The following is a 27,927-nucleotide window of genomic DNA, read 5'->3' as shown; positions in this document are numbered from 1 at the left end:
AGTCAAGGTCTGAATTTACTCTACAGAAGGCAAAATCCAGCAGTTTTGTGTTAAGACAACTTTCTTTGCAAGCTGTTAAGTGACTGTAGTTGTCAGGGAATGTTTCCCTGATGCAATGTATTTCACGAGCAAAAACATTTACAAATCAATTTGACGTTACTTTTGCACGACATAATGTTATTTTGACAATCATCTAAGTAATAAGTAAATAATAAGTAATAGGTAATATATTACAATAGATACATTTTCATTCTTGTCAGGGTAGTGGGTCTTGTAATGGACTTCCAACCCTTGAATTGGCCGCACTATTGTTACCACGAGGCTATTGAATTTCATATTAACTGACATCCTATATACACCTCCAAGGGTTAAATATGGATGATTGTTATTTCTACTCTCCTTAACATTCTCTTTGAGATTGTAAGGCGCCTTAAATAAATATGTCAGTGAAAAATTTATGGATAAAATAATTCATTTTTTGAGGAAAACAGCAGTTAATTGTTTATAAGATAGAGGGCAAAGGCGGAGGTGAATAACGCATGCTGTTAGGCACTGGAAGCCATTTTCGGTGTTATGTTCGAGTCAACGAACTGTGAAATGCGCGAATCATGTAACTGAAATTTAATTTTTGCACAACAACGCCAAAGCAATTAAACCAGCTCTACTAAAACAATATTCGCCATGAATGGAATTATAACACGTTCAGGCAAAGTAGCCTTTTAAAATGTTTTCTAAATTTTGGTCATAGCCAGGGGCATGCCCTCTGTCTCAGCCAATCAGCATTTAATAAGTTGTCCTCCACGTTCTACATTTTTTTATCATTAACATATCTTTATGCATTTTGTAGTAATGGAAATGATGATGCTTAATTTTTTAGAAGGAATCTACTCAAGTTAAAGGCCCGGCTGTCGCAACTCTACTAATAACTAATAGTGGACGAGCGTCAAAGGTACTGATTGTAAGGTCATTGTTTCAAATCCTTTCGAAAGTAGTTACATTTTTCTTACTTATTCGAAAATATAATCTTTTTTCTTAATCAGAAGATTCGAAGTGCATTGTCTATATTTCCATGTCAAGCTTTTTTAATTAAAGGTACCGCATCATTAGGACCCTGGAGTTTATTGGTCGCAATCTTGCTCTTCTAGCTTCTATTTGTGTGGCATTGCCTTAGGTGTTCCAATTTATGAGATAAAATTAGTTGTGTTGCACTTCTTTCTAAAAGTTGGCCAAGCAAGGAAGGACTCACAATAACTACAGGTGTAGTGGATTTAAAAATGGCCAGACCTAGTGACATAATATCATCTGGGGAGGCCAGTAGTTCAAGAATAAATTGGAGAAAGGGGGCCTCTCAAGCGAAAGGTTTTATCCTGTTTACAGTTGACATAGAATAAGGGATATGTCCTGAAAAAACTAGACTTAAGCACCCTAAATGTGGGTACGTGTTCTAATTACGTGTCTCAGTTATTGTGCCAGACCCCCACCGTCTTGTTTCGCTTCCCGGCTTAAGTTCCGCGGATTCATGCCATACAGCAGTACCTGTGAGAGCCTGTGTACATGTGGGTTATGAGTCTTTTTCCATTTATGTGTACATTAAAGGTGTACGTGTATTTCTATTCACTTTTTGATTTTATTTTAATGTGGCTATTGGTCATATCGAAAATCGTTTTTGTGCTTCGTGTGGGGCTCCAAATTTCTCTAAGGACAAGAAATGCGCGGAACCACCGCTTAAACAGTCGCACTCCATATTTCCCCAATGAAAAGTACTCTATTACTGTTAGTGATAACTTCAAATCTGATTACTGTCCTCTATGAAGCATGACGAATGGTAATCATCTATCTGTTTTGAATTTTTTCTTCAGAAGATACAACCGAATTCGAACATTCTTCCTTAGTCAGTGTGTCACCATAGCGGCCGTAGACAGGTACCAGCAACGGTAAACACAGAGGCATATCAAGATTAACTCAATGTGGCTAATATGTTCTACGCTTGTTCATTGTAGGACTCATAAACAACGGAATTTTATGGATTAAAGGTGAGATTACTTATGTGTGGCCTTTTCTGTTCCCGTTCTGTACATTAACAAACCCGAAGAACCGAACTTTCAAACAGAGTTATGTCATAATAGATTTTAGCTTTTCCGACATGTTTTACTCACAACGTGTTACTTATGAACGAAGGTTACGCTCCGGGTAAAATGTCGTTCTTTATTTCACAATGTGAGGGAAACAAAAGAGTGACTTAATCACTACACGGAGCAGATCCTGAGGGAGAGTCTTAGCGCCTGCCCAAAATTGTAACTTCTGTAATTTTCTCGGGAGTGGGAAGCCAATTTCTCATCAAAACACAAAGTTAGAGGCTCAGTTGTTGGCCATTAACAGTGAAAGTTAATGGAAAACAACCGACAACTGATCCTTCAATCTTCTACTGGGTGACACGCTTTCTCTTTGATCTTTTCCTTACACAATACGTAGATGTACACTAGGCCTTTGAGCGACATGGAACATCCAGGTGCCGAAATGAATACTGTATGTGTCATTCCAAATTGATTAAATGCGACTTTGATTCAGACAGCCTCATTAACCTTAAAACGAGTATGTATTAGGCTGTCCGAATGACCGTAAAAAAAAATTTACTGATTAGTGAACAACGCCGAGTTGTTAAAGACGGGGTCAGAATATGGCTATGAGACACTATTTTTAAGAAACGAAAAGATTTCCGATATTTGAAATTGTTGGTTTCTGACCTTGTTGACCTTGCGATACCAATATTTCCTCGACCCAGCTACGGAAAGAGCTGAGCTTTGGAGGGAAACAATACGGACTCGCGCAACAGGCAAATGGTGTTTAGGTAACATTTATGACGGTCTCAATGGGGGGAGGGGGGGGGGGTATTTTTATCTGATTTTGATAGATGACGGTACTAAAATTCATAGGGCCTTTTTCAGTTGAATTTTCTGGCTTTTGATGGTTGACTTTTACTGAATAGATGTTTCTGCGATGATTTAGAATCACTATTAAAAGTTGTTCAATAATTTTGAATAAAGGGTGTGGTGTCTTTTCCCGCGTATTTCGTAAAGCTAGAATTATGATAATTTATTTTCTTTGTGTTTTGTTCTCCTAGCAGGGTAAGGTAGGTTAGGTTCATGCGAAAATTAAAACTCGTTGCTTGTTTAACCACTACTTTCCTGAAAGTCGCATTTATTTTCTAAACGGTAGCATAAATGGTTGAATGTATACATGTCAGACGTAGTTTATGAATTAAGATGCGTGTCGATTAGCCCCAAATATAGAGGAAACGTGACTGCAGTTTTCTTCTGATTCGTCTTTACGGGTACACGACGAGGGATAGTTTGCCTTTGATAGAACTTCACGGGGAGTATGTTTCTAAAGAAATGTAATACTTTGTAGAATATTACAAAATAATTTTGTTTTATCAGCTGAGTTGATAGTCGGTTGTGAATATATGGAAGTCATATATTTGAACTGTGGTTAAAGACGTGAATATGAAAGCGATCTTCGTAGTAATGAACACTACTTAAGTAGTAGTGAAAAGAAGGCCTTCTTTTCACTTCTGCTTAAGAAGTGTTCATTACTGGGAAGATCGCTTTCATATTCATGAGTTGATAGTGTAAATCGGCTACTGTAAAGAGTTTCTAATGCTTACGTTTCGAATTTTAGCCCATTATGAGAGCCAAGGGCAACAAAGGGCTAACGCTCGAAGACCAATTTGCATTATCGACTCAGTTGATTAAACCTATTCAGTCCTTTGTCAGACGAAGTGAAGCGTAACAACTATGACCTCTAGCCGTGATTAACTACTATTTTCAAACAATACCTTAGTTGCCGATATTATAGGTGCGAAAAACATCAGCAGAACTCTGCAGTTCCGATTCTTCTAGCCTTGAACATGGTATAGCAAAGTCGATGGTCTCTTTATACAAGAACTCAATCCCGATACAGGCTCGTGAACGAAGCCCATAAGAACCAGAGTCTGTGTTTCACGCCTCCTTGTTTCTTTACTTTCTTCATTTTCTCTTCTTCTAACGTATTCGTCAAAGCGCTACTTACTCAAATATTTGCATAGGCTTCGCACAGGGGTTTACCTGCAGTTTTTCAATTGGCGAGAAATGACACTACCGCATTTGAGGTCGCTTTTTATATCGCGAGAATTCATTGCCACTTCACTCGACCGAAGTGCTGTTCTCGCTCTATTATCCTGGAGACAACTTCCCTTTCTCTGGGAAATGTCACTTATGGTAAAAGTTCCATAAAACGGATTGACTTGAAAGACAAATGCGGAATAATAGGAGGTGAGTGTTCTCCTTGACTGCCCTCTTTGTGATTCCCTTAGAGGGACTCATTCGAGATGCTTTGAAATTACCGGTACTTAGCAAACTGCTATCAAACGTCTTGTTTAAGATGATAAACGACTGGGAGGTTTTCCACTTGGGTGGTGAGAATAATTGACCAATCGATGTTTTGAGCGAATTCTGGTTTTATCTTATGAGACCCTTACCAGACCCTTAAACAAGGCAATAGACTGTTGTGTAATCTGTGTTAGAGTTCCTTATGAGCCACTTCATTTTGTCGATTCTTTCGGCCCGTTGTCTTCTCTTACTTCATTGCTTTCTTTTACTTCTTGCACTTTGTGCGTTTTTGAAGTTCAACAACATTTTGAGCGCCCGGTTTGAACGATATTCTGAGCAGGCAATCCTTTGCACTTTATCCCGAAATCAACGCGTGAAACTGAGCATGACATGAAAATGCTGAATTCTGGGAAGGAATGGTGCCAATTGTCACAGGCGAATAATTAGTTCAACGCGGACTGAATTAATATTGCACTGTCATGTTAGGCGAGTGCCGAGCACAATTTATTCGCCAGTCGAATTTAAGTCAAATCCACTGGATGAAGGTTGTTCAAAAGTCGACATTTTCCTGTAAATAATCAAAGAATTATTCGATTTGGCAAATGGATATTCCAATGTGTGACACAGCAATGCAGTAAGTTGATCCTTATTCTATAGTCTTGACGATCTCGTATTCGACTATAACTCCATATCGCATTTCTTTTTCCTGAAACAAACTCGTGGAATTAAAATTGTTGGAACAGGACAAACCAACATACGGCAATACGAGGGTTAAAATGTGCCTACAACGACATGTTATGCTCCACTTGAGTTAAATCAACGGCCTCTTACGAGCAAGCTCGAGCAAATTTTCTGTCTGATTGATGATAAAAACTAACGAATAAGATATTCTCTTTCACTTACCATTCTTCTTGCATAAAAAGTTAGTGGTTGTGCTTAAGAAAATTTTAGTTTTCTCGAACAGAAACAAACAAGAAATTTATTCCGCATTGGTTTATTCAATATAAGCAGCAGTAACCAAAGTCTCAGGTCATTGTGGCCTAATATTTGCCACAGGAATGTAAATTATCTTTTGAGAATACACCAAATAATCTCTTTGATTTTTTCTGTTACCCTCAAGGAGTAAAGTCGCTGTCGTATGGGACTCAACTCTCCGAAATGTCTGGAAACATTTTTTTTCCCATAAATAAGTCGAGAATTTCCACTTTCGTAAATGCTTTGATTCACTGATGCATGCTTTTACAACTTTACAACTGTCACGGTAAAACGAAAAATTCACGGCAAGTCAAAGTTATCTTACGGCTAACAAAAACAACTAAAGGAAGAACAAAATTTACCCACGACGAAACAACTTTCCGAGTTTAAAAGGAGTTTAGTCAGCGGTTGTCATCTGCATTCAAAATGATACGTTGTGTATTAGATAGCAGTTTATAGAGCCGTTGATTTTAGGTACTTTGTGGTTTGTCTTAGACAACTTCGACCATGTGTTATGATTAGTGTGGCAGTGACTTTAGATCCAAAAGAGAGGTAAATGCTACTATTTTAGATAGGAAAACTCACTCACCACTTATTAAAAGTGAAACCTAACCAACTTTTTTTTTTACTATTTTTATTAATATTACTGTTATTGTTGATATTAGGACATTACTTTTACTATTTAAGTTTGTGTATTAATGATTACTGGCTCTACTGAAGTTTGACAAGAGGAAATGCGGTGTATTCGGCCATGAATAATATTTCACCCGCTGTTCACTAAAAATGCCAATCTCTCTTGTCGAAATTGTATTTCCCATTGATCATAGTTATAGACAAAAGTCAGGGGCATTCATTTGTTGTTCCCCATCGTTCAAACTTTTAATGCTTTGGTTCATTTTGAGGCCGTGATATCTTGTCTCGTGATTTGGCTAATTTATTTGGAAAGACTCCTAGAGAGTTCTGTCGGTTTGTGAGAAACAATAGCACATAAAAACAATAGACATTTAAACCTTTCCTCATGAACAACTTTCGCGTTTTAAGTACCAACGTACGTATGTATGGTTATTTCCTTCACTTCCTTCACTATTCTTATAAAACATGTGGTCTTCGAGTATTGGTTCCATCTCCATGAAAAAAAGTAATAACGCAGAATGAGAAACGCTTTCTACGGCTTCTGAGAGTTCACTTTCTGAAAGACTCGCGGATTTTGCAAATATTTTTTTTTCTCTCTCAGATAATCAATGATGAATGTAGAGAACGCCACGAATCTTACAGAAGGACAAGGACGCCTCCCATCAAAAGGCTCACTGTCTATTCATCAGAAAGCACTTTACCTATTTTGGTTATCAGTTATATCGCTGGCAGTTTTTAGGAAGCTTCTGTTCTTTTTCAAAGTGCCAGCCATTCATACGTTTCGCCTGATAGCTTCTGGTAAGTCTGTCTGTCTGTCTGCCTGCCTGCTTGCCTTGAGTTCTTTCCTCTGTGAGATAATTTCACTTCCCTCGCCTTTTGTGACTTTATAATAAAAGTAAGGGATTTTAAAAATGGCCCAAAATCATTAAGTTGAGCTGATAGGTCCCACACCACTGATTTTTTGCTGAATGTCTCCGTTCACACACAGTTTTGACTAACCATAATTAACTTCATCTGCATCTAATTAAATCTACAAAAGGATATCAAGTATGAAGACCCTTCTGAGAAGCGTTTCCTATAGTTTCTTTCTCAAAGATCTCACTATCTTTTTTCTTATGATTTCCTCCATAAGATAATGAAAACTGTCAGCTTGGATGGGCAGAAAATGGTGACGTACCGCAACAAGCTGTCCAGAGTAAGGAACATCACGCTATTGTGCAGGAGAATGATGTCGGAGCAAAGTCTGCATCACAAGCACCTGGTAGTTCCAGACCGTCAGTGGATCATTTTCTCTACACTGTGGCTGTATTTGGGTTTATTATGTTCTTCTATTATTTGTGCGATGATGAACACTATTTCCCCGTCACTGAACGCACGTACTCACGAGACTTATTTTGGTTTCTAGTCCTCCTACTTTTTGCAGTAAGCGTTGGAATGACGAGGAAGGAGACTACAGACAAGATTTTAAACCGAGAACAGACCGAGGAGTGGAAAGGCTGGATGCAAGTCATGTTTGTGTGGTATCACTACTTCAAGGCTGCAGAGACTTACAATGCCATCAGGGTGTTTATTGCTGCTTACGTTTGGATGACTGGTTTTGGTAAGTTGGTGACTTTTTTCAGTCAGCTACATTACGAATCTTAAGTACATACGTTCTTGAGACACAAAAGGCAGACAAAAAAACTATTCAACCGAAAAAAGAGTTGAATTACTCCTAGCGTGCTTTCTGTGAGATCAAACGATCAGCTGAAATGAGAGCGAAGGAGAAGAAGGAGGAAAAAATTAGGAATTTCCGATAGAAAGAACTCTCAACCACAGCTGGCGTTGAGTCTCAAAAACGTAGGAGTTTTTCAGTTCCCTATTAGAACTTGAAGGGTTGAGGTAAGATAAAAAAACCACTCGGCAAAGTGTAAGAGCACAGGCAGCCCAAGGTCACGTCTTGAGGAAAACTAAACGGTTAATTCATGAAAGTGTCACGCGTTGTGTGACTCGGTGTTAGGAGAGAAGCCGTTGAGAATTTGAACGTTATAAGGAATAGTATTAGGAACGATATATGGTCTATTTACACAGAAGAATATTTCGAAATATGAACATTTTACACGTAAAATCAATAAAATTTATTCATATCTTGTGTGTCCGCGGTGGTTTCTGGCGATTTCTGCCGTTTAAGCTTGTTTTGCCATCACTGTTCTTGTTATAAGTCGTCTTAAAACAGGAATAACAGTGATGGCAAAACAAGCGGTAGATATCACCAGAAAGTGCAACAGATACACAAGATGTGAGTAAGTTCTATTGATTTTACGTGTAAAATGTTCGTACTTAGAAATATTTATCATTGTAAAATGCAAATTTCGTTCCCCATACTATTCCATACAAGGTGTTGAAATTCTCAACGGTTGCTCTTGTAGCTTAACACCATGTCACACAACGCGTGACGCTTTCATGAATTAATCGTTTGCTTTCTCTCGAGAAGTGAGCTTGCGCCGCCTGTGTTGAGAGTGAACTTTGTAGAAATTGTATGCTGGGAGGCGAGTATTGACAAACGAGACAAGTTTGCGATCGGTCTGAAAGCAAACGTAATGAATGAAAACTTTAAGGAGTAAACTAACAATTTTTGAAGAGCTCGAGTATTGTGGGAAGTAACGATCTCATGGAGTGCTTCAGCACAATAAAGGCATAATTCAGGGCTGAATCATACAGCGATATGTAAGGAACATTGCGGCACGTTAGACTGATATTGAATAAAACTAATGGCCTACAGCTTTCGTCTTTGTTTTGATCACGATGTCAGCCTCCTGACTTTCCAGTAATTTTTACTGAATGATTTCGATATCCGTAGATTTTCTTTTCTTTTTGGTATGTTAGATTTGGAATGAAATTTCTCATTTGGAGACTGATGTGGTAAAACGGAAATTTAAAATAAAACCGTCTGCTCGTAAGATTCCAGATTTAAATTAACGCAAAAAAAATTGTCAATACCTGTAGTTAATATTTCATGGTTAATCTCCTTTTCACTTTTCTTTTTGTAAATACATTATGTATCTCTTTCCCTTTAGGTAATTTCTCGTTTTTCTGGGTTAGGAGAGACTTCAGCCTTTACCGAGTGCTCAAGATGCTTTTTCGACTTAATTTCTTGGTGGTAATAACATGTTTGGTGGTACGCAATGAATACATGTTATATTACATCTGTCCAATGCACACGTTTTGGTTCCTATCTGTCTACTGCTTCATGAAACTTCTGAATACTTGGAATGAAGACCCAAAGAAGATGACCGTAAAATTTATGATATATTTCCTTCTTGTCTTTTTAATGTTTGACGTACCAGGTGTCGGAAATGTTGTTTTTAAACCTTTGAGCTTTATTCTTAGCTATGAGAATTCTCTTCACGAATGGATGTTCAGGGCGGGGCTCGACCACTATGCCACTCTCCTGGGCATGCTCTGTGCTTACTTTCATCCCAACTTTGAGCGACTTATGAGATATTTGGACGAAAAGTCGTCTGCCAAACGAATTGCCATACGGTGCGGAATTGCATCCGTTTGCCTCACAGCCTTTGCTCTCTGGGTGCGGTACATCTTTGCACTAGAAAAGTATGAGTATAACAAACTCCACCCATATTTTTCCTTTGTCCCTCTGCTATCATACATTTTCTTACGGAATGTGTTGCCGGTTTTTCGAAAGTACTATTTTTACATGTTTACGTGGCTAGGGAAAGTTACACTAGAAACGTACATCTCTCAACTGCATATTTATCTCCAGGGTAACGCTAAGTTTCAGATCTCATTTTTCCCTGGATACCCACTCCTGAATTTTGCTTTTGCGTCTGTTCTTTACCTTTTCTTGTCATATCAATTGTTTCATCTAACCGTTGATATCAGTTCGTTTCTTATACCCAAGGATTACAACTCTTTGATGAAGACGCTTGCTATTGGAATTGTGTGGTTGACGATGTGCTACTTTGCAGGGTTTAGTCTGACAGGATTGTATTTTTCCTAAAATAATTTGTTCCTTGTTCACTTTGATGGATACCACTCCATATACAATCATTCGCGCGACTCAAACAGAATACACACCAGTATGACCGCAACTAGTCTCTTTGAAAAGAGAATTTATGGCATAAAAGTAAACTGAGTTAAGGGGGCAAATCGTGAACCAAGTTTAAGTCAGTAGTTTAAATTTTCCTTTATTTCATAGATCTCTTATCTAATACATAAAATTTCAAATTTTATTATATAGTTCATTCTTTACAAAATAGTCATTGACCCAATTTTCAAATTTCACTTAATCAAAGGAAATAATATTGTACCTACAGCAGAGTGCCGTTTGAGCGCGCTAAGTACGTTTTATTTCTAACGCTGGGAAATTAAGGAGAATCACGTGTGTTTCAATAAATATATCATATAAATCCATCCAGCCAGTAATCAGGTAGCATTGTAACTTTATATTGACGACTTTTGACTTTATACTTACTCTCATGCATCATCCACATGTACGCTTTGTTTAGAAATTACAATAAAGCATTGAGCCGTGAATTTAATTAAACTGGGGATAAATAATAGCAAAATGACTTAAGAAATTCGAGCCTTAAGGTATACTCGGGTTAAGCAATAAGTGAGATTTTTTTTCAGTTTACCTTCGAGCAAGCATTACCTATTGTCAAATTTGTACATACTTTTTTTTTGGCATACATGCAGAATATTCCGCGCACACGCAAAAGCTTTCATTAAGCATGATATGCATAGTGTGGATTCATAACGAATGCTGATCATATATAACAACCATGAAATAATCAAAGAGACTGAAAACAAAACACCAAAGTGCTATTGTTGTGCACGATGAGCGCCCATTAGGTAAATTTGACAGGTGGGATACTTGGATATTTAAAACATTCTGACATCTCACCATATTTTCTGTTAGTTATACTATAAATTTGCCTGGAGTGTCGGGTGGTACTGTGCAGGCCAATGCTCGTTGTCTCATTTGTTCCACTTATCTCCTACGGAAACAGCGGCAAATTCTTCAAAGTCCTTAAAAAAAGGAAAAACAATAAAGTTGAAGCTTGTGACCGTCAAAATTGCGTTAACTCCTTAATAAATTCCTCAACAAAGTAATTGATGTAAATGAAAAGGATTTAAGGATGAAAAATTTTGCAAAGATGGGGTTGCCGTTTTCTGTGAGTCCATTTAGTTGTGCCCAAGTTTTTTGCTTTGTTCCTTTCGTCCGTACATACTGATGATGTCAAATCTACTGATGATGTCAAATCTTAGGCTTCTCATACACCGCCAATATGGTGCGAAATTCATGGTAGGTCAACGCTAGTTGTTCACCTCTTCACCTCTTTAATAAAGATTCTTAAGAAAATCTTCTGGGTTTTAAGTTCAAGCCATTTTTGGCTTCTGATGTCAGCGTGTGTTCAAGATGCCCGAGCAACACCCCTGAAACTATAGGTGGCTATATCGCAGGAAGTTCACAAGGGCGGATTTATTGATGGGGTTGAAGAGAACGGTGCCCTAAGCTAAACTTTTCAAAGTTAAAAAAAATAATACATACCTTTATCTGCGATAGAGCATTCAACAAGCTGGCACGGTGGTCCTCCAAGCCTTTCTCCGAGTTGACTGATAGCTTTCGCAGTGTAATTTCAGACGCACCCGGCTCCGACGCAGTAGACATTCTATGCCTATCTGTGACTGTTTTCCCGTCTTCCACGTCCTTTTCGTCTTCAGTGGGTATCTCCACGGAAAGGTTGTGAAATGCTACCTTAGAACCTGAAGCGGAGAAGCGCTTCCTCCTTAACTCAGCACTATCAGCTAAGTTAGGTCTCGAAAACGATTGATCGCCTGGTGCGCCTTCTGAGCTTACTGAGATTTTCTTTTCCAAAAATTGTTTCTTTGCAAAGATGGGTGAATCTTTCAAACCCGAGTCTTCCTGTGAACCCTCAGAGGACCAAGAAACTCTACCATGCCTGAAAGGTTCACCTCCACCTATCTTTCGACCGCCGACGGGTGAGATTTTTCTGAGTTCTTTCTCTAGCACAGCTAAGGATACAGCCGTGCTTTGCCTTCGCACGGCTTCCAACGTTTCCTGTGTCCTTGGGACCTCTCTGTCTGACTTATCCTCCGCCGACCCCTGAGAAGACGTGGACTCGGAAGGAGAGTTTTTAAATTCATTGCGTTTTTGTTCTACTTGAATTCTGTTACTCGAGCTTTTGGCGAAAGAGTGCTTCCTCACTGTTTTCGTTTTCATGACGTTAATTGTATCCAATGCTTGCGCTTCGATCTTCTTGTTATCAAGCAAGTCTTTTTCAATTGTCTTCAATTCCCGATTCACTTGTTCAAGTCTCTCCTCAACGCGATGTCTATCCTCAGTGCTCGCTGCCTCATCTTTCCCCAGAAACTTCTTCACAGTGTTTTTCTTTTCTTGTGTCTTATTTATTTTCTTTTTCAACACATCTTTCTCAAGCGTAAGTGAGTTTCGGCGCTTCTTTAATAGCGTTTCCTTTTTCAGAGTTTTGAGTCTTTCTTCCTCTGCAAGTTTCTCAAACTGCTCTATAATCTTATTAGCGCCTAGCTTCGGGGAAGATGGACTAATTTCTGTATTCGCCCCTTGTGTCCTCGACAAAGACAGAGTTCTACGCTTTGTTTCGTCGATCGCTGCTTCTCCACTTGTGGGCTCAGACATCACTCCATCCGGGGTAATAGAAGCAGAACGACGCTCTTTCAAAGCCGCGGCCGCTGACCTCTGCCATGCTCTTTGGGCCTTCTTAACTTTGTCAAATCTCTGTTGCCCTATCTGTTGCATCAACTGCTGATCTTGGAGAAGTTTCAATACGCCATCAAGTGATGTGGGTCTACAAGCGAAAGTACTTGGCTTTGGCAAACCTTCACTAGGACTGTTTGTTGATAATGTTTCTTCGATTTTCTGCGACCCTACCGGAGAGTTAGAGCTGGTCTCTTGAATCTCGTCATTTTTCTGATAAATGTCGGCTGGGGACTGATCTGTCGCACAGAATGAGGAAGTTTGGCCAACATCTCTGGATTTATGTTCTGTTTCAACATTCACTACATCGCTGCGTTCACGTTTAGAGCTGAAAGAGTAGATCGTAATTTGACTTAGTCATTTCAGTCGCAGTTGTCTCTTAGTTGAAGGCCCTAAGGTGCTTAGAAAAGACAAATTTGAGAATGGTGTTCGTCCGATCAAGGAGGAAATATTTTCTATTGACATTACCATTCTCTTGCTGGTTATTTAAAATGCTTTTTAGTTTTGGAAAGGAGACCATTTTAACCCTAACAGAACTTCCAAATAATTTATGCCGTTAATTTGTGAACAAAAAAGGAAGAAATTTTGCTTGGACGGGGAGCTTGCTGATTTCTGCCAACTTTCCCACTCGCTATCTCTGAAAAAGTATGGTTCATACCACCAGTTTTCCATCGTTTCCAATAATTTTACCAGTCAGCCTAATCAGTATAAATTCCTTGTTACTCAGTTCCACTTCGCTCTGAATTACATTAAGGGTCGTCCATATGTGAGTATTTCATTTAGGTACAAACCTTTCAATGGCGTCTGCTTCTTCTGCTACTACCCTCAGCAACCTCATCCAACTTAACATCTCCTTCTCCGAATCAGCGGCAAAACATAAATCTTCTTTTTCTGAAGGAACATTCAGTTCAAAACTAAACTTCTTAGTTTTTTTGCTGCCGCACCGTACTTCGCATTGTCTCAGGGGGATCGATCTCGTTGGCACCATTTCATCAGGTCGTCTGAACAGATGCAGTTTATCCTTCTGTAACACACACCATCGCTTTGTCCACAGCCCTTTACCACTCCTCATAAAAAGACAGGAAGAGTGTTTCACGTTCGCAATAAGTTCCTGAGACACTTGCACATTTGGTACCGTGCGACTGCGACGTTTTCGCTTGCCAGGAAAATGGGCGATGGCTGGTATGGCGTTAGAGATTGAGCGGTGAAGTTTACTTCTGGTCTTTCTCTCTTCCTCCTGTATTGAAGAGAACCAACGCATTTTAGTGCTAAGCTATGTTTATTACTTCCCATAAATTTATTTTGCAGTAGACTGACATTAGACTCGCGATTACAGCTTTTCAAGGTTTCAGCACATAGAGTACCTGCTCTCCTTCGGAAAAGGATCGCCATCTTTCAACTGGCTCAGGTTGCAGCGGTTCATTTCTAGCAGCAGATTCGCTCTCATCACTCTCTGAGTTAGACACGTCACCAGCTGTAGACGGCTGAAAGACAAAAAACATCTTGCTCAGAATAAGGGACTTCGAAAAATAAGAGGCTTTTCCTGATTTACCCGAGGTTCAATAATCGCAAAGCTCATCGAGGTTAAATTTTGATTCCCCACATTACAACTGAATTAACACCTTTTGTCGACCTCTGATACTTCAAGCCACTAACCCGAGGTGATGGATTAAGCGGAGTGTTTGGTCTCACAGGATGACCAGTTGGTGATGTGGGCGCCTCTTCTGTCTTCTGAAACACGTCATCTCTATCGATTGAATCACCCTGGGTTTTACCCAGTAGGCCTCGGTGTGTTCTGTCTTCGTCCGTTGAGCTCCAAGTTAACACTGGTCTTCGGGGATTCTTGGGTGAGTTAACGATGGACCCACTTATTACCTTCTTCCACTCATTGTACTCTGTTTGAAAAGGGTAAGAAAATTTACGTTAGTGTATCGATTAAGAAACTTCGATGCTAACATACAGTTCTACTTAACGTCTTAAAATCATTGTCTTCTCCCTCATTGTTGTTCTTTTGTTTACATCCTGAATTAAATTACTTGCGACCCTTATCAAATCTGCATATAAATGGGCACTAAAAACATAAAAGCAGTTAGTGGCAATCTCGTTCGTGCGATTTCTTCATCCACACCTGATTCGCTTTGGGCTTGCAAAAAGTGTGTTCTCCCAAGAGCTCGACGTATCTCCATGACAAACGGTCGTTGTTGATCGCCCCTATCTTTCACCACACAGTTGCTGAGCTTTAATTTCACCACAACTGAGTCCTCGCTGTCTTTATCATCGTGTATATGTAGAGTATGATTCTCAAGTTTTACCTTAAAAAGACAAACAAATTTAAAAAGAAACAAATGAATAGAAATGTTAATCAAAGAGATCGTTTAAGTGATGAATCCGGCTCACGTCAGTTCGCTCTTCTCGTTTACTGGCAAAGCGGTTCTCAGGACGGGGAGAAGGCGAGACTGAACTCGATAAGTATCGATGGCAAGGTTAATATCGACTCATCGATAATATTACAATATAACAACATATTTGGGCGATTATCGATCAGATCATATGTAATCATATCAATACTAAAAATAAAGGCTTCTTAAATCGCATAGATTTCAAATGACTGCTTTCAATCGTGATAAATTGATGAGGCCATCATCAAAGGTAACATTCTTAAAATGTCGTTAAGCTTCATATATTGCAGCAGGCGGTCTGAAACTGAAATATCACTTGCCTTGCCTTTTTTTCCTAAACGTTCTATTGGCTGCACCTTAAACACGGGTGAAAACTTGGCTCAAACTTTACATTAAAATGTATCTTTCTTCTTTGAAAGAAAGAAGTTTCATACATCAGTTTTCATCAAATTCAAAGTCGATCGATTGCCCTTGGTTATGATTGAGGCATCTTAATTGATCTGAGCTGGATTATTTTAGCTAGTAAGGTCGAATATAGCACCAAAAAGGAAGATCGGAGGAAAAGGTGGGATAGAGGAAGGGCAGGCAAAAGAACTTTTTCCTATATACAGTATATTACCCATGCCGCATATGAGAAAATGTCTACCAGATGGTACGATAAGGCATAATAAACTATTCGGTCAAAGTTACTAAGCCAATATGATAAACAAGTTCAACGGCTACCCATAAAACCCGCCCGTCACACAGCGGCGAAATTAAACAGGACCAATACTATGAGTTTTAGTATTGCACGGAGCTAGTGCAACCGTTAATGAGTCATTGTTGTTTTGATGTTAACAAAATTGCATAACAATAACAGCTGGTTGTCACGTCAATAAAACTTGTGTTAACACATAACTTGTGTTATCTCGTCGATGTTGGGTCGCAGAATTAAACTACAAAACAAACAAAGAAATTCGCTGCTTGTAACCTTATTTGTCAAAGGTCCAAGACTACTTCATGCAAGCTTCAACACTTAACAATGGTAAATTAGCTTTCAAATGCTCCCTCATAATCAACACCTCGATGTTAGATAAATGCGGCTACCAGCGTCTCCACAAAAAAAAAATCAACTCGATAATAAGATGTGGAAAAAAAGAAGCGTTTTATGCCACTAACAATGTATTAAAGAAAATTATGGTAACTGCAAAGATTTAGTCAGTTTGCGAAAGTGTTACAGGTAATGATGAAAAATTTTCAGTTTTCAATTATAGCTTAGATGCAAAGCTTGTGATGATTCAATACCCTCCGTCTCGGCTACTTATACTTTGGTTAAATATGCAGATGCTTAAATGTCACCAACTGTACAAATAAGACTAACATACCCAACATTTAAGCCACGTATCATCTTCAACGCGTTGATTAAGAAAGCCTTCCATGGTATGAGAAGTGGTTACTTCGAGTGTACAGCTTTTATTGGATCTCCGCTCCACAGTTGAAGAACCTGGAATAATAAGATTCCAGTACAATGCAAGGCCTGAATACTTGTAGTCGACAGGATGTCAGTAAAAATCCTTACACGTTTAGCATGGAAATAAATTTCACAAAATATTGTCCTGACAATGAGGGAGTAGTTAATAGTTTACGCCCACAATTTTAAACTCCTGGCAGCACGTAGAAGTGTAAATGACGTTGGACACGATGTTGAATATATTGGGCGAGTGTTGTCGCTAAGTGCTAGGGAGTTTGGTTTTAACGCATCATCAATTCGCACAAAAATTTATGATATTTTGGATCGGTTGAGCGGCCAAACTTTCTTCTCGTTTATGTCAATGTTTTTAAAAATACTCGATTTTCTTCGATTAAAGTTTTAGCCACTTTAGGAGAAGGAACCAAAAGAAAAATCAGTCACAAAACAGTATCAGCAATTTATCTAAATTGTTATGTAAATGTTCGTGTACACATTTTGGGAAGACACCGAAGCCAAAAATAAGGGAAAGACGGTATAATGGCAGTCCACAAGCATACTGAGGAAAGATGAACCGAAAAAGTTGTGACTTCGCCAACACTTTAAATTAAAACAAAATTTTTAATAAAAGGTGAAAACGTTGTGATACAAAGACTAAAATATCAACAAAAATTTTAGTGCTCGGTGCAAACAAACTCGAAATAAGCACATTTAAGATGTCCTTATGCAAGATTAAACCATCTACTCTAAATTCACCCGAAGCCTTGTATGACCTCAATTTCATCGACCTTCTGCCGCCTCCCTATTGTTTTTCAAGGATAATTTTTTTTGAGATCTCAGTGCTTAAGGAAAATATTCAGTTTCATAAGAGTTCTCACTAGGGGATAAAATCGGCTTTTCTGTGGCACCTGTGCAGAAAGGCTGTTCCCTTACTTTGATCAATCGATCAATGTGGTCTACTAAACTCACCTGAATCATTTCCATGTTGTAAGAAAATGAAGCCGCCTTCTACACTACCAACTGTTGTAACATCTGATGCAGGAACGGCTAATTCACCAACGGGAACAGCTTTGGGTTTCGACTTAGTGAGTTTGTGTCCAATTGAACTAAATAGAGACGTCTTCTTGGTGCTAACGGGAGAAGAATCCTTGCTCTCTTTGACTAATTCCTTACTCTCTGGAAGTGAAGAGCTTCCTGGTATAGACCTGTTGGAGAGAGATCTGGGAGACATGCCTGGGGTTTTCTCGGGTGAATCTGAAACGGGACCTGCATGACAAGGAAGGAAAGTGTAATTTTTATTGTAAAGAGCGAACTTTCCCACGGAGATATTATCGCGTCGGACGGGCATACTGATATAATGTGTTTCAAGTGAGAAAAAAAAAACAAAAACATAGCAAAACACGCACACACTCACAAAAACAATTAAAGGCAGAGGAGAAAGCTATCCTAGTACGATACCCCGGATGTACTTTGCCCATAGGTGATTTTCCCGCCGAAAGAGAAGCGCGAAAACACACAATCTGTGTATTTTGTGTTGTTTTTCCGGTAGAAAAACGAAACGGAAGGCAAAATTAGAAGATAAAAGACTTAAACAGTGAGTAAAATTAGTTTATCAAAACAAAGACATTCATAGCTGCTTTATTATCATTATTTTTAACGTATGGTTCAGCGTAACTATAGTTTTTAAGGGATGCCATCTTGTAACAAAAACTAAGAATTCAGCAGTTTAAAGGCGCTCGAAAGTCACTCACTTGGAAAATTCTCAATCGATTTTATTTCGTCATTTAGAACCATTATCCATTCCTCTTGTTCAGCGTCATTTTCTGCGGCGAAAAGCAATTCTTCTTTTTCACCCATCAACACAAATACGTGCTGCTTGTCATCAGGTTCAGTGCCTTCTATCACTGGTTTTACTGATGCACCACGCAGAGGAACCTGGAGCTCAGCAGTTCCTATTCCGAAGTCTTTGTAACAAAATAGAGAAAGCTCTTTGACAACACACCATCGATTTTTCCAATTCATTCCTTTCTTTCGAAGTAGATATCCCGAAAATGTGGTGCTTTGAGAGGAAGTCAACTCACGTGGAGTTTTAATGTCATCTTTACGACCTGCAGGCAACAACAATTAAAAAATAACGAAATGGAATAATTTTATGCACTCACACTCTGGCATGAGTAAGAATTCAAACCACCTCGATATACAGTGCGTATTCGAAGAGTAATCATTGAATACTCTGGTACTCACCTTTCTTAAAGAAAGAGCCTGTTATCCTTGACTTGACACGCGAAGCTTTAGAAGACAATGAATCAGCCAAGGAGCCATGCCTTTTCACTTTTGAGCCTGGACTTTGAAGGTCTGAGACTGACAATGACTTCCCTTCACAACTGCTGACTGATAAAAAACTTCCATCTTGGTGATCTATAGCAGAAGTCATTTTTGACAATTAATGACTTTTTATTTGCAAACAAAAATTAATTTGTCACTGCCCTGTGATAATAAAGACATGCGAAAGATCCGGCACTATGATCTTATGATTTTATTACATTTTTGGAATAGACTGAGTGTATTTTCAACATCTTATATTTACAATAATTGATTGATTGATCTATTCATTTATTGGTTAGTTTAGCTATTTATTCAAGTATGTTTGCTGTTTTTTTCTTTTCAAGAGGAGCCTCCTCGCTAGGGAGCATAAAACCATATTTTCATCAAAATCTGCAAAGGTAAAGTGAATGACCTTGAACTTACCAACTTTGTTGACATTATTAGAAGAGTAAGTCTTGAAAATGCTCTTTTTCTTTTTTCTTCCTTCAGGAGAAACCTCACACCCTTGTATAATGTCTGGTAAAATCTTTGATTTAAAAAAAGTTTTTCAGTGAATGAGAGAGAAACATTGCAAGTCACATATTTTACCTAGAAATTATTGACTGGCAAGATATTCAAATGTAAGCCAATTCCTTTTTTGGCAGAGAAAATAGAATTAATTAAATCAATAGTGCTATTCTCTATCCGTTACCTCTTGCAGTTCCCTAAATGACTCGACATCATCCAATCCTGGTGAGAGATCATTATTCATAACATGCATTTCTTCTTCATCTTCTTCAACACCAGACATTTTCCATGGAGAAAGAGACCCCGTAACAACATTATCATTATTATCACTCCCACTCCTGCAAGGTTCCGAAATTCTGGTTCCCTCAAGGCAAACAGAGACCTTCCTTCTCCGGGTCTGATTCTGCTTTTCAAGTTCTTCAGCACAAGGGTTACTTTTGTTGGGGTCTTTTTCAGACTTGGTCAACTTAAGGTAAGTATCATATGAAATAGCTGGTTGATTCTCTGGTGAGTCTGGACTGCTATCATCCTCTAAAAGTCTTGAAAGGACATAGTTTATCACATATACCCACTCCTGTCTTGAATGATCTTCTGTTGTTGCAAAAGTGATTGTCTCATGAATTCTTGGAACTGATAGAGTAATGGGGAACATTCTGCTTTTCTTTCTATCTGTTGGAATAATTTTTGCTCCCTTAAGGGGAATCTGAAACAACATCTTCGTCTCAGACCTATGTCGAAAACATGTTAAGCATTGGTCATTGATGGAAAACCATCTTTTGTGCCATCCTGGATGTTCTCTAATGTACATCACACCACTATGAAGTTCTCCAAATTCATTTGGTTGAAGGTCAAGTGTCTGAACAGAGTAGTCCACGAAGACATTATCTCCTGTGAAGTAACCTTCTTCATGACCATTCACATCACTTTCCCAGCCATCAAGCACTTCAACTTCTGCACTGCTTGTTTCTGAGATTATTGTGTCTCGAGACCAAGCATCCACTGAATCCAGCATGGGTACTTTGAGAGTATCTTTATGTGATGTTGCATCTGACTGAGGCAATGAAGTACTACATAGAAAGATTCCTCTTTCCTCAGTGCTATCTGTCCTTTTGTGACATGGCAGTATTTCTTCACTTTCCTGCAGGTAATGAGAACTTTATTAAAAAATTGTTACATTTGTCACTCACAAAGCCCAAATTTTTCAATGTTGTATTTCTTTTGGCAGGACTGGCAAGATATTAGAAACTCTGAGAAGTATCTAATGCTAAGATGCAAAATTATGAAAAACTTTGTTAGGACAGGAAACAACACATTTCAGGAAATAGTACAATAATTCAGGTTTAGATTGCATTGTAGTCAAGCAGCACTTCATGAACTTCTTTATCACAATCATAATATTTTGGCTCTGAAATACTTATCATTTAGTATTCTAAAATGTTTTTGGCAAAGTATCAACCAAAATTTCTGTGTAAATTGTCACCTATGTATGGGAAGAACTAAATGTAAACCTGTCAACTTTTCTTGGTCTAGTAATTAATATTTCCCTCACCTAAAACCTGAACTTCCAAAAATTGTTCAAAACAACTTCAGTGCTTCTTTTACTTCTCCCAGCTATGCAATACTTATGACATGACGTTATCAGGTCTAAAATCAGTTCACTGTAAACAAGTTCTGCATATTTTGTGCATGATATAATCAAGGAATAACACTGAATTCAGGTTACTCTTGTAAAAGAAACCAGGATGGTCAAAAGATGAGAACTTAATTCAATCAAAAAATGTGTGGTCTGCTTTTTTAATTAATTTTTCCCTCCTCAAGAAATGCATTGGGATGATAATGTAAATGTAATCTGAACTCACATGCTGGACAAACAGCAAACTAAGTGTTAACCTTTAGGGCAGTAGATGTGAAATGTTAGATGTAGCAATTTAAAACTGTTAACTGATTGTAGAGGTAAGAGGTCAAACATGCTGCTGCATGACACATTAAGATCAGGTATGATGTTGATTGTGGATTGTTGTTTAAATGCAACAAAGGACTATTCTAAGGATTGAGTATATAGTGTGACATCGCTTCTCTTAGTTCTATCCAAATCTATGAAAGATTGCATGAAACCCAACTTGGATTCTTTACAACATGTGTGAAATCAATTATTTTACAGGGATGCATGTTATGTTAAAAATGCATCAAACGTCGCAACCACCATGTCACCCCTCCAACTTTCATACTTGTCAACCTGGCTGAAAAAATAACATTATTATCTATACTGCAACACCCTACATGTATGTACCACTGTTAAAGATTCATGTTGCAGATTAGACTCTTTCAATAAGATGTAACTCAATGTTGACCTCAGCCCGTTAAAAAAAAAAACAACAACAACTGGAGTAAAGTTTAAGATAAGCTTGAAGTCAACATTCCCTTAACTCCCCAATGAAGAAACAATATATGTAAAAGAAACAAATTTTTTTGGATGATGCACATGGAAATCTTGCTAGTTTGTAACATGCTTTCCATTTCGTGAACAGCTCAAATACTTTAACTGTTTAAATTCTTTAAATAAAATCCAACAAAGAATGGAGGGAAGAAAGGTCTTGAATAAGACCGTTTTAAAAATGAATGGTACGATACTTCTTGACAATTACTTAAAAAAAAAAAGAGCCATCACCAGTTGAATACGGTAATTCGCTGAATCGTCTTTTTTCAGACACATTTTTGCATAGAGTGAAAATTTTTGAGTCCAGTCACACCAGAAGAAAAGCGCTTTAATTATAATCAAACTTGAAAAGAAATTGAAAGAGTTTATTACTTTCATCATGAGCACCGTTGAAATGCTTAATCATCCCCTCGAATTAGTCTACTTAAAAAATTCTGTGACAATCCGGTGGACATACTTGACGGAATAGCAATTTAAACATTTCCCCCAGTTTTTAAAGATTCAAAAATCCCAAAAAATTTACGATAATTATAATAATAATTTTAAAAAATTTAAAAAAACCATCAAAAACGAAAACAAGCCAACAATGAAAGATGAAACATCGCGATTATCGCTAATGAGTGATTTGAAATCAATTATCTCTAATCTCAAATTTAATTTTTGAGGCAACCAGCATGGACAAAAGATAGCGGTAAAGCGGAAAAACAAATGTTCTAGAATTGGTCTCCATCTTGGCGTCAAGCGCACTTATAAATGCTTCACAGTCCTTTTGACCTACCCGCTAAAAAATTCCCAGAGTTCCTTTACGGTGGGAAAATAACACCATAATAAAGGATTACCGAGACCTTTTATCAGCAACTAAAACCAATTGTAGTGAAAAGGTCAGGCAATTATGCTAACCACACAAGCAGTTAGGCGGAAAATAGTAACAGCGACAAAGAAGCTAAGAACCAAAGTTAAAACTGCTTCAATGAATTCTAGTTTGGATGAAGTAGCTTCTACATGCGCACTTATCCAAGTTTCTTGATAGCCCGAATGCACAAACTTTTACTTGGGATGTACGACAACGTTCATTTATTTTAACTATTCGATTAATAATGGGGACATATTTTTGCAGGGAAGTGCAAGAGTATGTAATAAATGTCACTGCTTCCTGCGAATACTACTTCACTAATTAGTATACTTCCACCCACTATTACACGATGAAACGTACGCGATCGTTCGAGTATGAAAGACAAAGAACACCAGGTAGTTAACGACTACTTAAGTCTTAGGCCTTTCCCACTTCCTTCCAAGAGTATTATCAACCAAAGCTTGTGGTTTACCGTCCAATGAATTAATTATTTTCCTTCTCAAGAAAGCAATAAATGCACGAAACGGATAATTGTCTTATCACACAGTTGCGGATGCTCTTGATATCGTCAAAGAGATTCGAAATGTCAGTATAAAACCACTACGCACTGACACATGGCTGAGCAAATGCCGAGGAGAGAAAAGATTCAACCATTGTAGCGGACAGAAATAAGAAAAAGAATAATAGAAAAAGATCTGATCATCATTCACATCGTTCCACACGCCCGCGACCGATTAACCATTTAACCGTAGTGGACAATTTAACGCATACTGCCTACTACTTACTCGCACGCGCTTAAATACAAGGCAATATTCACTGCGATCATTATCCCGCAGTTAACAAACACGTTGAAAAGAATAAATAAATACCTTTTCGTCTGGTTCAGCTGTTTCTTCGGGCCAATGCGCTTGCTCTGTGTTGTCGTGCGAGTAACCTTTGTTGAAAACAAGGTCGTCGTCTGACCGTAAAAGTTGCGAATGTTGTTGAGGTGATTCCTTGTCGTTACTTGTCACAGTATTTATTTCATCAGATTGAGGGGCAGATCCGAGGTTTTTAAGAATACTCACAAATTCAAGCCGCAAATTTTCTCCTTTTTCGCTCAGATTTTCCGCCGCTAAAATGTCCTCTAGGAACTCGTGTACTCCAGGTAGAGCAAATTTAATCACTATAAAAGAAAAGGCCCACTAAAATTATAATTGATTTACTAAGCTGAAAAGAATAATTATATCAGACCCTACATTTATAGTCCTAACATATATTGGAAAAATTAAAAAAAAAAAAAAAAAAAGACTCCATCCGAAATGAATGGATTGCAGTGGTGCGCGGGATTCAACAAAGCAAACGAGTGCGAGGAATCTGAAGGGATACGTATCGACGGGTTCTAAAACATCAAAATATCCCTGATCTGCCAAGACTAGCGAACACTACCTGCCAGTTGGTGTTGCTCAGAAAGACCTTTGATAAAATCGTCAACATTCATCTCATTCGCCAAGCATGAAAAATCATTGCTGTGAAACAAACATTGCTGTCCTCCGCAAGGTCGCAATTGAAATAGGAGCCACACAACAAGTTGTACATTTGAGTCTCCTGCGGAATGTACACACGACGGACAGTTCGCCCCACTGTTGTGTTACCGGATATCCTCGGCGCCTCAACCTCTGAGGACAATTGTCTCGAGAATGTGACAATATCTGAGGAGCACTCTTAAGCTCGTATGCTATATATAAAGTCTCTTTTCTGACTTTCCTGATAATGTGTTACAGAGTTAGTGGCCTGCATACATACATTTTCAGCATCATTAATTTCTGCTCATCGGACAGCCACTTTGTTATCTACCTGATGATTGATTTTAGTGCGCATGGCAACGGAGAATTAACAATACAACTGTCAAAGAGTTATCAAGTTTGTATTAACTTGATTATTTGTCTTTCATCTCATTGGACACAAACACAACAGACTTCGGTTACTAATTAAACAGCGCGGGTTGAACTATTATTCAACATGACGACACTGTAGTTACAACGGCTCAAGCGTATGGGAAAAAAAGCAAATAAAGTGATGCTTCCAAATCCTTTCAAAGAGTTATAACATTAAACAAAGCTTTGCACACGACACAAGAAACGATGACTGCGTGCAATTTAAGCCCGCGTGAGGCAGCCTTCCTCTTCGCCTGTGATATCTTGATCTTTTTGCAACACGCACCGTAAAGACTCGAGGACGCTTGGCTTAGAGCGAGAAGCAGTTTTCTTTCATATTTTAATTTTCTGTCAAGGACGTGAGAATGAAGTTTTACCATTGTTAAGGCCGCAAAGTCAATACTGATTTATTGAGCGGAACGGCCATATATCGACGATAAGTAGCCCTACACGTCTGACTAAAAAACCTAAATTCGTAACCTCAACTTCACGGGGTTCTCAAATGCCAATTAGTATCAAAGTGTTTTTTTCTTCGTTACCTATTCATAACAAGAAATTGTAAAGTTTAGCAGGGACTGTTTGGTGCGGTTTGGAACACACTTTTATTCTTTCCGAATTCTTGATGCGCTCTTCTAACGACTTCTGAACCGATAAGCGCTGTCATTAGGGATGAACAAGAAATGCAAAAGTGCCAGAATGAATTTGTGCAATTTATATTAACTATTGAGTTATGTCCTGCGTAAGGAGGACCATATGGCAAGGCAAGGTTACTAATGTAAGATAGCGAGATAGCACAGCATCCTAAGCATTTGCCAAAGCATTTGTTTGTCTCGCTGAGATGTAATCACTTTAGCTGGAATTACTCAGTTCTAAGCTCTTTTGCTCAATAGATAACATCAGATATCAGCTTGAGAACGTCACTTACCGTTAACAAAGACGCGTGGTTCGTTAAAAAGGCTACAAGAAAGATGTGTCTGTATTCTTATCAATCGCACGCTGGGAAACGTCGTTTTTGGACGTATCACAAAGAAAACAACTTCTTGGAGGCAATTAAGTGACGTCAAGACGTCATGCTCGAGTTGAAGGTTTTTATTCCCTCGTAACTCACAAGGGATTTCATTTGAAAAGAAAGCATGTTAGCTGACGCAAAGGTCTATCATATCATTCCTTTTGACTAATCATTGATACCGCCACCGAATTTAGAAGTCTGCAGGAGTTGTAAAAGCCTGTAAGTTTTCGTTGCAGGATTTTGCTTAAGCTTATCATAAAAACTCTTAGTTTTTACTTTAACTCTCTAACATCCTTTCTCTTCTAGAATGTGAGCTATGCCTGCTCTTTTGTCTGTTTCAAATTAAGGAAAGAAAAGGAAGAGAGATCATGTAGCATTGTTATGGTGTTAATTGCAACATTCGTGATCGCCGATGAGACCTCATTCATGCAAGTCAACGACGCGTAGCGTCCGAAATCAGAATTACTGATTTATTTCAATTTCGTTAAAAATATTTCCATTTTTTCGGAAAAAATAGATTACTTTATTTTTTTCTTTGTTTAGATATTCATAACCCAAACATACCAGTGCCAGAGAAACGAACAATTAGTATCTTGTACTCTTAGCAGCGCATAGCAACGTCAAAGCAATGGCTGACTAACATACTGGCCCCAAGGTTGTGATAAGAAAGGTAAATAGTTACAAATCTACGTTATTACTTGATTGTTCACTGCAAAAACATCGGAGCCATTAAATTGTTGATCATAAACTTCTGTTGTCAAGTTCTCTATTTTATCGTATTTCCTTAGACCCCTACACAGTTTTTTTTGTTTATCAACCTTCTGAGTAGAGTAGTTAGTGAAAAAACTTCTCGACGGCGCATTGCAGCCTCTAAAGTTGCCAAGTATGAGTGATCTGTTGAAAACCACAGAGGATGTAATTCCGTAAAGCAGTGATACTTTACAGACTTTTATGTAATGGAGGGGACGAAACTTCTCTCTAACCAAGCACTGGTCCATACCAAGGGTTACATAGCTACGGAGAGGTCTTTTTTTACGCATACGGAAGTAGTTTGCGTCGAACATGACCATTTCAACTAGCTTCCTCCGGTTTGTTTATATGGGGCACTAATGACATTTATCGGGAAATAACATGCAAGGCGGATCTTTTTTCTTGTTTACCCTTGTTTGCTGACAGATTCTTTGTTTCTTACAACCAGAGCTAAGCGAATATCCATTGGCTTGTCATGAGGAACTAATCAAATGAGATCTGACCATGGCAGAGCAAACGGGGCTCATCGGGGGTCAAGACAACTAGTGAGAAAAACTAGAGAGACACCGTGTCTAGTGTACGTGGCGCTTCAGTTCGGCCACGAAAGAAAGATAACTAGTTGATTTCCGGCCACTTGTTGACGTAATGCTTTCGCTTGACTTCGTTTGTTGTGCGCTAATAGATGAAGAGCAAACTATTGCACTAAACATAATCGTGAGTGAATGAAAGGCGGACGGTAACCAACTCCGGATTATTTCGTGAATCACGAACAAATCTTATGCTCGCACTCCGCATTTAGTTCGCTAATCCGCTTATGGCATCCAAGCTAAACGAGCTACATTTTTCGGGGAAGACATTTGGCACCTTTCGTGCTACTTTTGTAGACTACTAAGGATTAAACTGCAGGTTGTCCGAAAACAACGATGGAATTAAGTGTTGCTGTATATTTCAGACAAGTTATATGAAGGGCATAGTACTATATAGATATAAATGAATAAAGAACTCCCTCTTGCTCCGATCGACCTGCTGAGGTAAAGACACTGAAATCAGTATACTCCCTTTCATAATTTTGTTCTTTTATAGCTGAGTTGAGCCCAAGAGCCCCCTTTCTTTACGGTACCGTGACGAACAATAGTCAGTCGGTCGGCTTCTGCTCAAAGACATGTAAATACCACAGCAATGACACAAGATTCGCCTTGGAGTAAACCGACGTTTACTCGCACAAAGGGGTGGTTTAAATAATCCAAAATTATGTCATCACTAGATTCTAACATATTCGACTCGTCATCATAGGACAAACTTTATTGTCTGGTCTTCTGTTAAACGCTAAAATCAAACTCTTGAGATACTTCAAGTCACGACCATTAGTAATGAGTTAAGAATGTAACCCTTGCCCTATTTGCTAAACGGCAGCCCCACGCCAACACGCAATTCAGTCCCACGGCCCGATGTAATGTAGTCAAGGCGGCAGATGGAAAGCCATGTACAAACTTTACATTACGTAATACCTATAAAGGAGGGAAAATTACCCATGGACACGGTTGAAAAAAAC

The 27,927-nt window shown here is 38.5% G+C and overlaps 2 protein-coding genes and 1 long non-coding RNA gene across 6 annotated transcripts; 2 read left to right on the top strand and 1 right to left on the bottom strand.

Annotated features, from left to right (window-relative positions):
- The first annotated feature begins 862 nt into the window (after positions 1 to 862).
- Positions 863 to 10,518, top strand: LOC113678173 (uncharacterized). 3 transcript variants are annotated; one of them, XM_089180132.1, is made up of 6 exons: positions 863 to 949; positions 1,860 to 1,922; positions 2,001 to 2,033; positions 6,577 to 6,773; positions 7,108 to 7,575; positions 9,032 to 10,518. In XM_089180132.1, exons 4-6 carry the CDS (start codon positions 6,584 to 6,586, stop codon positions 9,970 to 9,972), a joined length of 1,599 nt encoding a protein of 532 aa, XP_089036258.1. In that variant the 5' UTR covers positions 863 to 949; positions 1,860 to 1,922; positions 2,001 to 2,033; positions 6,577 to 6,583; the 3' UTR covers positions 9,973 to 10,518. The 3 variants fall into 3 exon arrangements, with proteins under 3 accessions (XP_089036258.1, XP_089036257.1, XP_027050842.2); XM_089180131.1 differs by lacking the exon at positions 863 to 949 and adding an exon at positions 1,525 to 1,556 and having other exon boundaries at positions 1,860 to 2,033; XM_027195041.2 differs by lacking the exons at positions 863 to 949; positions 1,860 to 1,922; positions 2,001 to 2,033 and adding an exon at positions 4,776 to 5,001.
- On the bottom strand, positions 10,144 to 25,615 carry LOC113678171 (uncharacterized). 2 transcript variants are annotated; one of them, XM_027195039.2, is made up of 14 exons: positions 24,129 to 24,549; positions 23,570 to 23,865; positions 19,595 to 20,548; positions 19,327 to 19,429; positions 18,823 to 18,996; positions 18,330 to 18,686; positions 17,548 to 17,844; positions 16,496 to 16,614; positions 14,861 to 15,044; positions 14,389 to 14,627; positions 14,097 to 14,216; positions 13,524 to 13,969; positions 11,527 to 13,060; positions 10,144 to 11,003 (listed from the first exon to the last, which is right to left on the bottom strand). In XM_027195039.2, the coding sequence occupies exons 1-14, from the start codon at positions 24,178 to 24,180 to the stop codon at positions 10,953 to 10,955; spliced, it is 4,926 nt and encodes a 1,641-aa protein (XP_027050840.2). In that variant the 5' UTR covers positions 24,181 to 24,549; the 3' UTR covers positions 10,144 to 10,952. The 2 variants fall into 2 exon arrangements, with proteins under 2 accessions (XP_027050840.2, XP_089036256.1); XM_089180130.1 differs by lacking the exons at positions 23,570 to 23,865; positions 24,129 to 24,549 and adding an exon at positions 25,542 to 25,615.
- Positions 25,604 to 27,437, top strand: LOC149041237 (uncharacterized). The gene is made up of 3 exons (XR_016179093.1): positions 25,604 to 25,844; positions 26,169 to 26,295; positions 26,824 to 27,437. It is a non-coding gene; the product is annotated as an uncharacterized LOC149041237 (long non-coding RNA).
- The last annotated feature ends 490 nt before the right edge of the window (positions 27,438 to 27,927 follow it).

Source organism: Pocillopora damicornis, chromosome 8 (assembly GCF_964200805.1).
Source record: "Pocillopora damicornis chromosome 8, jaPocDami1.2, whole genome shotgun sequence".
NCBI classification, from domain to species: domain Eukaryota; kingdom Metazoa; phylum Cnidaria; class Anthozoa; order Scleractinia; family Pocilloporidae; genus Pocillopora; species Pocillopora damicornis.
The sequence above is the reverse complement of the archived record's forward strand: the minus strand, read 5'-3'. Positions and strand labels throughout refer to the sequence as shown.

What these genes read in the sequence shown, in the direction of transcription:
- LOC113678171 (XM_027195039.2), bottom strand. Translation starts at nt 24,180, where the DNA reads ATGAATGTTGACGATTTTATCAAAGGTCTTTCTGAGCAACACCAACTG. An exon ending in CATTTAGGGAACTGCAAGAG is followed by an intron (nt 19,430 to 19,594) that starts GTAACGGATAGA and finishes TTTAAATCAAAG; the next exon opens with ATTTTACCAGACATTATACA. An exon ending in GAAGCAGACGCCATTGAAAG is followed by an intron (nt 13,061 to 13,523) that starts GTTTGTACCTAA and finishes CTACTCTTTCAG; the next exon opens with CTCTAAACGTGAACGCAGCG.
- LOC113678173 (XM_089180132.1), top strand. Translation starts at nt 6,584, where the DNA reads ATGATGAATGTAGAGAACGCCACGAATCTTACAGAAGGACAAGGACGC. An exon ending in GTTTCGCCTGATAGCTTCTG is followed by an intron (nt 6,774 to 7,107) that starts GTAAGTCTGTCT and finishes TTCCTCCATAAG; the next exon opens with ATAATGAAAACTGTCAGCTT. An exon ending in CGTTTGGATGACTGGTTTTG is followed by an intron (nt 7,576 to 9,031) that starts GTAAGTTGGTGA and finishes CTTTCCCTTTAG; the next exon opens with GTAATTTCTCGTTTTTCTGG.